This window comes from Mobula birostris, chromosome 1 (assembly GCF_030028105.1).
Source record: "Mobula birostris isolate sMobBir1 chromosome 1, sMobBir1.hap1, whole genome shotgun sequence".
Lineage (NCBI taxonomy): Eukaryota > Metazoa > Chordata > Chondrichthyes > Myliobatiformes > Myliobatidae > Mobula > Mobula birostris.
Genome location: NC_092370.1, coordinates 180978844 through 180992281, shown reverse-complemented (window position 1 = coordinate 180992281; position 13438 = coordinate 180978844). Strand labels below are relative to the sequence as shown.

The window sequence follows — 13438 nt, the reverse complement described above, 5'->3', positions numbered from 1 at the left end:
CATTTATCTCCTTTTTCCTGTAAACAGTATTCTTCATTAGATGCAACTGAAAACAATTACTAAAGATTTTTTCTATCTTTAATTAATAAAGAACTATCAAAGTAAATTAATTATTTTGAGATTTAGGCTTTGGCCATTTGACTTGTTTTAATAATATTAAACACAAATGGTTTTAAGTTAAATTTAGAATTGTTTCAGAGTACTACTTTGCAAGTGGAAGAATCACAGGAACACCAATTCTTACCTCCTCTATGTGTCCCTTTAATGCCTTTTGCCAGACATTTTGAACGACAGAGATATATTTCTTGTCTGTGACGTAACAGTTTGCCAGCAAGACATTGCTTAATTTTGTTCCACTTTTCATTGCTTCAAGAATTTTCTGGACATGGCTTAGAGAAAGTATGGCTTCAGCCTTGATACCTCCTGTGATAAGCTGCATGGTGCATGGGACCAATCCAATCTGACCCGCACAAAATATATCATCTCCAATCTAAGAGGATGAATACAACTAATGAGCTAGATACCAAGAACAAGATGTTTGAAAACAGCAAATCTATCAAAAAGATTTATACTAAAAACTTCAGAGTAGAAATTAGTTTTCTGATGCACATGATAAACACAATTTTTAACATTATAACCATTTCACTCAGTTTATAAAGTTTGATTCCATTAACAGAATTCCAGAATTAAGGTTTACGGTACAGTTATTAATACATCCCACATTTAAAGTTCAAAGTAAATTTATTATCAAAATACATATGTCAGAATATACAACCCTGAGATTCATCTTCTCGCCTGCATAGTGAATAAATCTATAATAGAACAATAAGCATAACAGAATCAATGAAAGACCACACCAACTCAGCGTTCAATCAGCATGCAAAAGACAACAATCTGTGCAAATACAAAAAGAAAAAATAATAATAAATAAATAAGAAAGAAATATCAAGAATGTGAAGTGAAAAGTCCTTGAAAGGTAGTCCATAGGTTGTGGAAACAGTTCAGTGATGTAGTAAATGAAACTGAATGAAGTTTTCTCCTTTGATTCAAGTGCCTGATGGTTGAAGGATAATAACTGTTCCTGAACCTAGTGGTGTGACTCGAGGCACCTGTACCTTCTTCCTGATGGCAGTAGCGAGAAGAGCGTGTGACCTGGGTGTTGGGGGTCCCTGATGATAGATATTTTTCCTGAGACAATGCTCTGTATAGATGTGCTCAATAATAAATACATTGTTGAATGATATTCTACCTCTGTACTTGTATACATGCATGAACATATGACATTAGAACTTTTGTACATATTGTGGGGAACCTTATGCACACTGATAGAGCAGCTAACTTTGCTCAATAGTCCGGACAGAGCTATAAAATGTTTTGCATCCAAATCCTTTAGCAATGAAAACTGTGTTAATATTTGCAAAATATTATTTATTCCTACCTTTTCTTTTGCAAAACACATTTTTCTATTCAAGATATAAAGCACTGTGCAAAAGTCTTAGGTTTCCTAGATGCTTTATATAAATTTTGCTTTAAATGTTTTTTTTGTCTTCTGCATTAGTATGTCAGTAGAAAAGAGTAAATTTTAGATTTCGAAACAATCATTTTCCAAAAATTTTAAAGTTAGATTTTTTTTGTATTTTGTAGAAGAATGTAACATGCTAAGTAATATACCACTTTTCAAATTAGTATATAGCCCAGTGCATGATTAAAAAAAAGATATCAAACAGGATGCTGATGATCAATTATATAACAAGTTGAATGAACTAAACTGATTAACTGAAACCCAAATGGGTGTAGAAGGAATCAAATTGGGCAAAGGACAACCGATCTAAAATGTGAGGATGTGGCAAATGTGACAGTTTAATCTTCATATCATAAATTCCTACATCATGGTAAGAGTGAACATAGCAATGAGACACAAGCTGGTCATCCTGTATCCGCAAGGTTTCTTCCAAGCAGACATTTCACAGTAGACAGGAGTTTCAAGATGTGCTGACCAATCTCTTCTGAAGAAGCACAAAGAAAAAGGCAAACTGAGGACTAGAAATGCAGTGGTTAGACATGGAAACTGCAGAAAAGAGATACATCAAACTGACGTCCCTTCTAAATTGGAAGAACACCAGTACTGCTATCAGCTCTGAACTCAGAGAAACCAATGGAACTCAAGTACGCCCCCTCTACAGTCCGGAGAAGTCTTATCAGAAGTGGTCTTTATGGAGGAGTTTTTGCCAAAGAAAGCATTCCTGTGAAGTGGAAACAAAGCCATGAGTCTCGCCTATGCACAAAAATGCAAGGACTGGGGTGCTGAACAATGGCAGCAAGCGCTCTGGACAGACAACTCAAAATTTCACATTTTTGAATGAAACAGGAGGAAGTTTGTCTGTAGAAGAGCAGGAGAGCGCTACATGGATGAGTGTTTGGACCTAATAGTGAAGCACGGTGAAGGTTCCCTGCAGGCGCAGAACTGCATTTCTGCAAAAGCAGTTGGTGATCTGATCAGAATTAATGGAATCCTCAATGCTGAGAAGTACAAGCAGATTCTCATCCATCATACAATACCAGCAGGGAGGTGTCTGATCAGTCACAACTTTATTCTGCTGCAGGACAATGACCCAAAACGCTGGGCCAAGTTCATAATGAACTATCTTCAGTGAGAAGAAGAACATGGAGTTCTGTGACAGATGGTATGGCCTCTACAGAGCCCAGGTCTCCACATCGAGGCTGTCTGGGACTACCTGGAGAGACAGAATCAAGCAAGACAGCCAAAGTCTGCAGACGAACAGTGCCAAGTTCTCCAAGATGCTTGAAACAACCAGCCATCCAATTTTCTTATAAAACTGCATGACAGTGTACCTAACAGAACTGATGCAGTTTTAAAGGCAAAGAGTGGTCACACCAAATATAGATTTAATTTAGTTTTTTTACTGTTTACTGCTCTTTATAGTTTTTCTTTGATATTTCTTTGAACTTCTCATTTAACTTTTCTAAAGCCTGTTCATTTTACAGAATTTTTAATGTGCCTAAGACTTTTGCTCAGTACTGTATATAGAAAGAAGAGTTATGACTGTGGGAAAATTTCCTGTGCACCTTTAAGTAAATTGCTTAAGTACTTTCACTGAAATGTGAAGCTGAATAATCAAGAGATAGGTGCCCATCTTCTATATTCAACAATTTGTTTTTTTGCTGAAGAAAGATCCAAGAAATTTTCTTGAGGCTAATTTTCCAAACTTTGAATAAGGTTGAAATGTACAAGGAAAGTCCTAAGCAAACATAGTACACACTATATAGCTGAAAAATGTAATTTTTTGTTTGCATTTCTCGTCATCTCATGTACAAGGCGCATGATATTTCAGACTGATAATAAAGAACACAGATTGCCAATGCAATGCATCTCAAACACAAAGTTGCAGACAGAATTATGTGCATATATGCATGTTTGTCTGTTAGGGCTTTATTAGAATGTGAAGATTCACTAGACACTGGGGAAGAAAAAAGTTAATTAAATACAAGTGTTGACTTAAATCTGTTACACCAAATCAGAAACTAAGTAATGCGAACATAATGTCAGTGGACAAATATTCGTAAGTCACAATAAGTCAGTGAGGAAATTGCAAAAAAATGTCTTCAGGCAGACAGTGTTTGAAGGTGGAATGCACCACCACAGGGAATGGTGAGGCAAAAGTAGGGATGTATTGAAGAGCATGATTCATTTGACACAATATTAGAGGATATTTTACTATCTTTAGCTGAGGAGCAAAAGGTGGTGGTAATGTGGGACACCAGCATCAACACAGTATTGCTTAGCCACTGAGCATGTTTCGATCAAGATCACAAGGCAAAGGAGCAGAAGTAGGCTATTCGGCCCATCGAGTCTGCTCCACCATGAGCTAAACTACTCTCCCATCTAGTTCCAATTTCCGGCTTTTTCCCCATATCCCTTGATACCCTGACTAATTAGATACCTGTCAATCTCCTGCTTAAGCACCCTCAATGATCGGGCCTCCACAGCTGTATGTGGCAACGAATTCCATAAATCCACAACCCTTTGGCTAAAAAAATGCCTCCTCATCTCTGTTTTAAATGGGTACTCTCTAATTCTAAGACTGTGGCCTCTTGTCCTGGACTCACCCACCAAGGGAAGCAGCCTTTCCACATCTACTCTGTCCAACCCTTTCAACATTCGAAATGTTTCTATGAGATCCCCTCTCATTCTTCTATACTGTACTGAATACAGTTCAAGAGCCAACAAACGCTCCTCATATGTTAGCCCCTGCATTCCAAGAATCATCCTCGTAAATCTTCTCTGAACTCTCTCCAACATCAGTACATCCCTTCTAAGATAGGGGGCCCAAAACTGCACACAGTATTCCAAATGAGGTCTCACCAGTGCCCCATAGAGCCTCATCAACACCTCCTTACTCTTATACACTATTCCTCTTGAAATGAATGCCAACATAGCATTCGCTTTCCTTACTGCCGATCCAACCTAGTTAGTTAACCTTCAGCGTATCCTGCACGAGGACCCCCAAGTCCCTTTGCACTTCCAATTTTTGAATTTTCTCCCCATCTAAATAATAATCTGCCCGATTATTTCTTCTTCCAAAATGTACAACTGCACATTTCTCAACATTGCAACTCATCTGCCATTTCTTTGCTCACTCTTCTAAACTGACCAAGTCACCCTGCAACCTTTCTGTTTCTTCAACACTTTCTGGTCCTCCACCTATCTTGGTGTCATCCGCAAACATAGCCACAAAACCATTTAATCCATAATCTAAATCATCGATATACATTGTAAAAAGAAGCGGCCCCAACACCGACCTGTGCAGAACACTACTAGTAACCGGCAACCAATCAGAATAGGATCCTTTATTCCCACCCTTTGCTTTCTGCCTATCAGCCAATGCTCCACCCATTCCAATATATTTCCTGTAATTCCATTGGCTCTCATCTTATTAAGTAGCCTCTTATGTGGCACCTTATCGAAGGCCTTTTGAAAATCCAAATACACAACATCCACAACCTCTCCCTCGTCAATCTTATTTGAGATTACCTCAAAAAATTCCAATAGGTTGGTGAGGCAGGATCTTCCCTTCATGAAGCCATGCTGGCTTGGGCCTATCTTGTCATGTACCTCGAGGTATTTTATAACTTTGTCCTTGAGGATCGACTCTAATAAACCTTCCAACTACTGATGTCAGACTAATAGGTCTGTAATTTTCTTTTTGCTGCCTCCCTCCTTTCTTAAACAGCGGAACTACATTTGCGACCTTCCAGTCCTCCGGAATCATGCCAGAGTCTATTGATTCCTGGAGGATCATTTCCAATGCCTCCACAATCTCCAAAGCCACCTCCTTCAGTACCCATGGGTGCACCTCATCTGGTCCGGGAGACTTATCCATTCTTAGTCCATTTAGCTTCTCAAGCACCTTCTCTCTAGTAATCTTGACTGTACCTAATTCTATTCTCTGAGACCTCTGGCTATCAGGTATGTTGCTAATGTCTTCCACTGTGAAGACTGATGCAAAATACTCATGTAGTTCCTCTGCCATCTCTTTGTTACCCATTATAATTTCTCCAGCATCATTTTCAATTGGTCCTATATTTACCCATGTCACTCTTTTACTCTTTATATATTTAAAAAAAAACTCTTAGTATCCTTTTTTATGTTAATTGCCAACTTCCTTTCATAATTCTTCTTTTCTTTCCTAATGACTTTCTTCGTTTCCTTCTGTAAGTTTTTAAAAGTCGTCCAGTCCTCAGTTTCCCCACTAATTTTTGCTTCCTTGTACACTGTCTCTTTTGCTTTTATTTTAGCCTTAACCTCTCTCGTTAGCCACATTTGTGCCATTTTTCCATTCATGATTTTCTTTTTTCTTGGAATATATTTTTCCTGCACTTTCCTTATTTCTTGTAGGAATTTCATCCAATTCTGCTCTACCGTCCCTCCATCTAGCTTACTTTTCCAATCGACTTGGGCCAGTTCCTCTCTCATACCAATATAATTTCCTTTGTTCCACTGAAATATCGATACACCTAATACCAGCTTCTCCTTTTCAAATTTGAAACTGAACTCAATCATATTATGATCACTACTTTCAAGGGGTTCCATTACCTCCAGCTCCCGAATCACCTCAGGTTCATTACACAGCACCCAATCCAAAACAGCCAATCCCCTGGTGGGCTTATGGACAAGCTGCTCCTAAAAGCCATCCCTTAGGCATTCTACAAATGCCCTCTCCTGAGATCCAGTACCTTCCTGACTTTCCCAATCCATTTTTATATTAAAATCCCCCATAATTATCTTGACGTTTTCCTTGTGACACACTTTTTCTATTTCCAGCTGTAACTTGTAGTAAATAATTTAGCTCGATGCTGTAAATACTTAGAAATAACGGATGTAAAAAAGATGGGCTAGATTATACAAAGAAATACTGACACCACTGAAGCTTTCATGTTGTTGCTACTCTTCATTGGTAATTTCTTGTCGATGCTCTCTGGGCAGCAGACGAGTGTGAACTGAAAACTATCAGGAACTTTAAATTGGGGAATCTGTCACTGATCCTGTTCAGATTTAGACCTGGCACAGGAAAAGCCACTCCCATCACCTGAGAAGACAGATACAGCTTAATGAGCTAGATAATAGTTAATTCACATATCATGAATTAATTGAGCCAAAATCTTTTCTCCCATATAGGAGTTGGTCTTTCTCTCAAGATCTTTGCCGCTTTCTCAAAGGGCAGTGGAAACAAATGCAGAATATTTTTAAGGCAGTATTAGATAGATTCTTGAAAAGCAAGGAAATGAAAGGTTACTGAGAGTAGTTAGGAAGGTAAAGTGGATATTAGAACTGTATTGGCCCTGATTTTAAAGAATTCTGAGTGCCCTACACTTGTTTACATATAATTGCTCCTACGTATACTTGCATATACTTGACTTAGTTGTTGTTGGTAAATATTGAATAGGTGTAAGATATTTCTTCCCGTTCCTTTCTTCCAACCGATGCTGTGCTAAATTTACTCTTATAACAGGCTCACTTCACCCTCTTGGCCTATCCCCTCTTCTCCAAACATTCAAAAGATAACAATCTGTGATGAAATGCAAAATGACCTGCAGATTTCATTATTAGACATCCTGATCATTGAAATAGTGCTTCTTTAACTGGCCATTTCCAGAAAAGAACTTTGTACAAGGGAAACAATATTTGTTTCTGTTGATCTTTTTCCCACTGAGGTATTTGAAATTCACTCTTACCGTGTGTGCGCGTGTGTGTATCTTTAAAAATTATATTATCCTCTTCTCAAATAACATGCGTAAAACACCTGCTTTTCAAGGGTAATGGTTTAATCAGTAACAAATTAAAATGTATCTTATTAATGCTGCAAGCAGTTTGAGTTATCCCTGCTATCCCAATAGGTCACAGGTTCACATAAGACCCATTGACCTGTTGACCTGTCAGTCAAATACTTGCTTACAAGATGCTGCCAATGTAAATAACCACAAGTGACAATGTGCTAATTGCTGGCCTCTGCAAAGCCATGTAACCTTCTGACCTTAGGTAGACCTCAATGGCTGGATCAATTAGAACCTCAGGCAAAGAACCCATAACTGATACACAAGGTTAGAAAGTCTCTTTATAACAAGATTAGGGATGCTAAATTTGTATCCTCATTGGTAAATAATCCAAGCTCTTCCGGTTCCATTAGTATGTTAGTGGCTGCATATACAACTATTTATTTTATTTTTTCTCATTACATTAAGGCAATCTGAAACAGAATAAACAGTGATCAAGATTACAATTCATAATCACACACAAGCTCAATGTGTTGTGAATGACTATACTTTACTCCACTCAGAAGACTAAATTTAGTAAATGAAATGCAAACTAAAATTACCTTAATTCAATAGCTTCCGATTCAGAAATTAATAATTAGTATAATTAAACAACCAGTTTCTACAGCTCTTGGGTAATATGTTTTTAATGAGGCAGCCGTGGTTGAAGCTTGCGAAAATCAAATCATGTTTTTCATTAAGAGGCCTCAATTTTCAAAGCCTTCACCCATTTAGCATTCAGATACTTTTCTTTTATTAAACTCAGCAGTTTACCTGTAATGCCTGTAATATCTACTTATTTTACAAGTCAATCAAGGTAAAAAATCATCTATTTTGACCAAATATGATAGAAGTAAACAATCTGATTCAGTATTAAAATTTCCATTTGTAATTGAATGGGTGAAAAAGTTCTTGTGCAGAGTTCATGAGCTACTCTTGTATGGAATTTGACTATACAACTGGAGACCTATGTTCAAATGCTGGTGGTGAAAGCTGGGAACAGAATGGCAAGGTCAACAGCCAACTGAGTCTTGATGAACAAAAAGACCAACATCTTACTTCTCAATCAATAAGTGTCAAGGATGGGAGAGGAGGAAGGACTGGAGAAAGGAGGAAGAAGGGAGTGTAATAAAGAAGAAAAGGAGGAAGGAAGTGAGTGAGGAAGGGAGGCAGGAAGGTATCAAGGACTGGAAGGCAGAAAGAAGGCAGGGAAAATGACGATCAGGAAGAAATGTAAATATCAATAATCTCCAGGAAAAAATTACTATCGACAGAAATTTGTGTAAAGAAAGTAAAACTAGAATAAATGCCAAAGTGCCTCTTTATACAATTTTTCATCAACTATCAGTGAATTGTTGTGACTACAACTTGAAATAACAACAGTAGAATTTCCAACACATCAATGAAAATCTAGTGACAAATTTTGGAGTACCCAATTGCGGAGATAAAGCAGAAATCAATAAGTTGTTTAGAAATGCCTCTGAAGAAGCCAAGTAAAATAGAAAATGAATCAATGCTCCCATCCCAAGAATGAGCTGTGAATTTAAAATCTAAGTATTAATTGCCTTTTTAATATGTTTTGACCAATTAAAAGTAATTTAATTTGGAAAAAATATCATAGAAACGTACCTATATCAATTAATTTCAGCTTCTTGAACATGTTATCTTTTTGCGGAAGATATTACCTTTAAGTTTAGCCCAAGTGCTTTCTAGTTATGTGATATGGATAACCATTCTTCCCATCTGGATCTGACTTAGGTTTGAACTAAAAGCTAAGCTCTCCTTCCCTTCTCCTCACTTTCCTCTGGTGCTCCGCCCTTTCCCTTTCTCCTATCTGATTCTTTCTTTTTCAGCCCTTTACTGTTTCCACCTATCACCTCCTAGCTTCTTACTCCATCACCCTTCCTACACCCACTCAACTTTCCCCTCTCCTGGCTTCACTTATCACCTGCCAGCCTGTACTTCCTCTCCCCTCCCTTCCACCCCACCTTCTTATTCTGCCTCTTCCCCCTTTCTTTCCAATCCTGACAAAGGGCCTCAGCATTCCTTTTTAAAGAGCTGCCTGACCTGGTAAAGTCCCTCCAGCACTTTGTGGTGTTGCTCTGGATTTCCAGTATCTGCAGAATCGCTTTGGTTTAAGCTAAACTCCGAGTTTCTCATGCTCATGCCCAGAGCACCAGATTGCCGCACTAGCAGATAGTGTATTGTCCTTATACCACTGGAAAGCAAAAGTGGATGGTTTAAAAGATTAAATATTAGCTTTATTTGTCAAATGTACATCGAAACATTGGAACATACAGTGAAATTAGTTTGTGTTAATGACCTACACAGTCTGCGGATGTGCTAAGGGCAGCCCACAATTGTTGCCAAGCTTTTTGCACCAACATAGCATGCCCACAAGTTACTACCCCTAACTTGTATGTCCTTTAACATTAGAGGAAACCCGCATGGCCACGGGGAAGAAGTATAAAGTCCTTACACACTGCCACGTAAATTGAATGATCACTGGTACTGTAAAGCATTTTGCTAACCACTACGCTGCCATGCCACTGATTTAAAGGTATTTGAGTTTAAAGCAAATACAGCAAAATATAACATGAATATAACAAAAAAATAAAGTTTTTACAGCCATGAGTGACAACAATGTTATGCACAATACCTCACAGTAAAGGGGAATTACATATAATGATAAACCTTCAAACATACAAAGGTACACTTTTCTCAAGCTGTAACTAAGGTAACTTAAGATCAATATTGCCATTTGTGTACTGTTGTGAAACATTAGAACGATTTAGAAGGAATCTGGTGTGTTCAATGAAATAAAAGCTCTTTTATCACATCTTGAGTAGTGTCAGCTTTTTAAAAAGTTTTTTTTCTTTTATTTGGTATTTTATTACTATCTATTTGTGACCTACATTTTGGGATTTCTGTCCCATTATGAATCTTTTGCAATATTGGATGCAATTCCAGTTACCGGTGATGGACCACTGCACCAAACAGAGCATCTTAATATACTGCATCTCTGTGTGGTATCTCAGTTGCACAGCAGCTGATAGGAAAGCACTTCAGCGGGTTGTCTCTAGGGCACAGAAGATCATCAGGACACAGCTCCCAGCTACACCTACAGCTCTCACTGCCTAAGGAAAGCTACAAGCATCTGTAAGGACAATACACACCCATGCAATCATCTGTTTGAACTTCTTCCATCTGGCAGACGTTATAAGATTTTCTATGCCCGCACTTCCAGACTGAAAAATAGCTTTTTCCCCAGAGCTAGAATTGCTCTGAACCAATCGATCAAGCATCATCCATAAATTTGTTATATTGCTACTTTAATACTGGTTTTATGGCCGTCATGCATCTGAGTTGCGCTTTTGTACTGCTGGACCTTGCTTGTACTGGCTAGTTACTTGATTTTATTTATTGTTTATTTATTTTATTTGTTGTTTTATAGCATTGAGTAAGAGTGTTGCAAACTCATTTTTGCTTCACTGGTGCATGACAAATTGTACTATGCAATGACAATAAAGATATTACAATTTCAATTGGTAACACTTGTTCAAATATACTCCAATTCATTTATCCTCATTTGTCCCTGTGTTGAAGGAAGGGGATGGATTTGTGGTGGTTGGAAGGAGGAGCAGAGAGGCATTCTGGATCTGAGAGTGGTTAGACAAATAGGAAAAAGGTCTGAAATGATCAAATGGTGTAGGATTAAGATGTTGGATAGACAGCAAGAAAAGAGAAGACAAACGTGATTACAAGTCGAGCATATGGTGAGGCAAATATACAACGAAAAACTTGCTTGCTGCAGCATTACAGAAATGTTGGTACCGACATCAGGCTATAATTTATACAAGACAGTAAAGAGACTGAAAAAAAGGACTTTACAAAAACAAGGCCTTTTTCCAAACAAAAACAAAGACATAATCAGAGCCAAGTCCATGTCACTGTTCTGGATTTTCCACTTCTCTCATTAATTCTAAAGTTCCTTCTGATTGATTGGTACTTTCAGTTGAAAAGCCAAATGCAGCAAGAATAGAATTTCAAACATGAAAGAGCAGCCAAGATAGTTCTATCAACACTTTCCTACTTCTCCTTCCAGCTTACCATTGACATAAGTGATGGTTTTACTTCACACAGCCTGAAATAATGGTCATCAAAGCAGCAATTCAACTTATTTAACTATCATGTTGGGTTTATTACATTCTTCCAAATGCAGTCAAATTTCATACCAAAAGTCAGGAATACATGAACTTGGAAATATATCATCTATGTTTTCTAAGTAAAAATGATAGGTAAGCTGCAATCTACACTGGGTGCAGAGCATCAGATCGATGCTGGTATGATGGAGTAAACAAAAAGATACTTTGTGGTTTTCACCAAACTTGCTTAAATTGAAACTGGGAGAGATAATAATGATTTTGACTGAAAAAGCCTTAGAAATTCATCATAGATCAAAAGCAGCAAGGCGATTTAGAGTTCAATCCAGGGGACTAAGTTACTTATACTAGCTCGGGCAGGGCAAAGCACACTTAGCTCAGTAGAGCACTACTTTACAAAGAAACTTGGAGATAATGTTCAATCCTCACCGTGCATTAAAGCAGATTATTCAGGCTTATTTATAAAAACTGGAGATTTGTGCAAAGAATTGAGCACTGGCTCCCACAAAACAGATATGCAACAAAGGATTAATAACTATAGAGCAGAATGGGAGGAAGAACATTGTTGAGCAAAAGATCATTCAAAGACAACCAAACATATAAAATGAGAGACTGCTTGGATATATCATTATCCAAAGATAACAGTTGGTTGATGCAGATTATAAAGGTTCATGGACAATTTTAAAAGAGTACTGCAATTAGAAATAAGCCCTCAGTCCACTCTTGAAATGAAATATTCCCCTATTTCCAATTTGAACTGTGGAACAAATACAGAATCACTAAATCCACATTTCACCTGCAAATTGGTGGAGATTGCCAGATAGCTTAACAGTAAAAATCTATCTAATGTTGAATTCATTGATCCCCTTTCCCTTCACTCATTTAGAACATACTGCATGCCAAACTCTAACTTGCTTGATGCAGGTGCTCCAATTTCTGATAAGCAACATAAGATTGCATAGGATAGGAAAGCTTTTTCTGAATTTTCTATTATGAATTCCTTAATTAACAAAATTCCTTCATTAACAAGCTACTTGAGTGTCTTTCACAAATTCATGATGCCACATTGTTTTTAACCGAGCAATCAATTTACAATTTTATTTACATTTATTCCCCTTATTGAAAGTGAATGAAACTGAAACTGCACCATTTTACCTGCATTAGATTTTTCAGTGCCTTGCTGGTAGGTTGATGGTTACTGTAAATGGAGTTGAGGAATATTTGTGTGGGAGAACGTGCACAGTGAAAGGTTTTCTGGATACAAGGAGATATGGATTGGAATCAGCCAGCATGGACTTGATGGGATATATGATTTCCTTAGTGTCTCATCTGGTAAGTGACAACTGAGAAAGGGAAATACAGAAATATGATAGAAACTATACACTCAGATGGTTTCCATGTCACCTCCGTAGGCTACATGGGTAAAGCAAACCATGCCTTTGTATGAGATCAGTGTTCAATGATGTTCCAGAAGGTGTCTAATATTTTATTACAATTATTTGCTGAGAAAATATAAAATCTGCAAACTCCATTTAACACTTTTTTAATCTCATATCATCTTGCAAACAAAAGTTGCATTTTAATTAAATATCTAAAACTCTGAGTTAAAAATAATATCCTAAGCCTTGATTAAAACTAATGATTACTTCACTAAAACTGAAAGTTCTTGAAAATAAACTTACACGCCCACATTTATTTTAACAAATGAAAGATTGTTATATATGACTAATAAAGTTTCTGGATAAAGAAAACATGATGTGTACTTATAAACACACAGGATTCTGCAGATGCTAGAAACCTTGAGCAACTCAGCAAGATCCCCCAGCATTTTGCTTGTGTTGATTTCCACTCATTTTTCTGAAGCACATTTAAACCTAAACTGGACATGAAACATCAAGAACTGAATTTATCTTTAAATGAAGCGGAAGTCCCTGTCAATCTGC

At 37.4% G+C, this 13438-nt stretch overlaps 1 protein-coding gene across 5 annotated transcripts in view; it reads right to left on the bottom strand.

The window, feature by feature from the left end:
* dph6 (diphthamine biosynthesis 6) overlaps nucleotides 1-13438 on the bottom strand; it is a 280799-nt gene that overhangs the window by 91134 nt on the left and 176227 nt on the right. For 4 of the 5 annotated variants that reach the window (XM_072266984.1, XM_072266992.1, XM_072267005.1 and 1 more), the window contains one exon: nucleotides 245-490. The exons of the other annotated variant lie outside the window; for it this stretch is intronic. In XM_072266984.1, the coding sequence (XP_072123085.1) occupies nucleotides 245-490 (246 nt within the window). The remainder of the gene's footprint in view (nucleotides 1-244; nucleotides 491-13438) is intronic. 5 annotated transcript variants of the gene reach the window in all.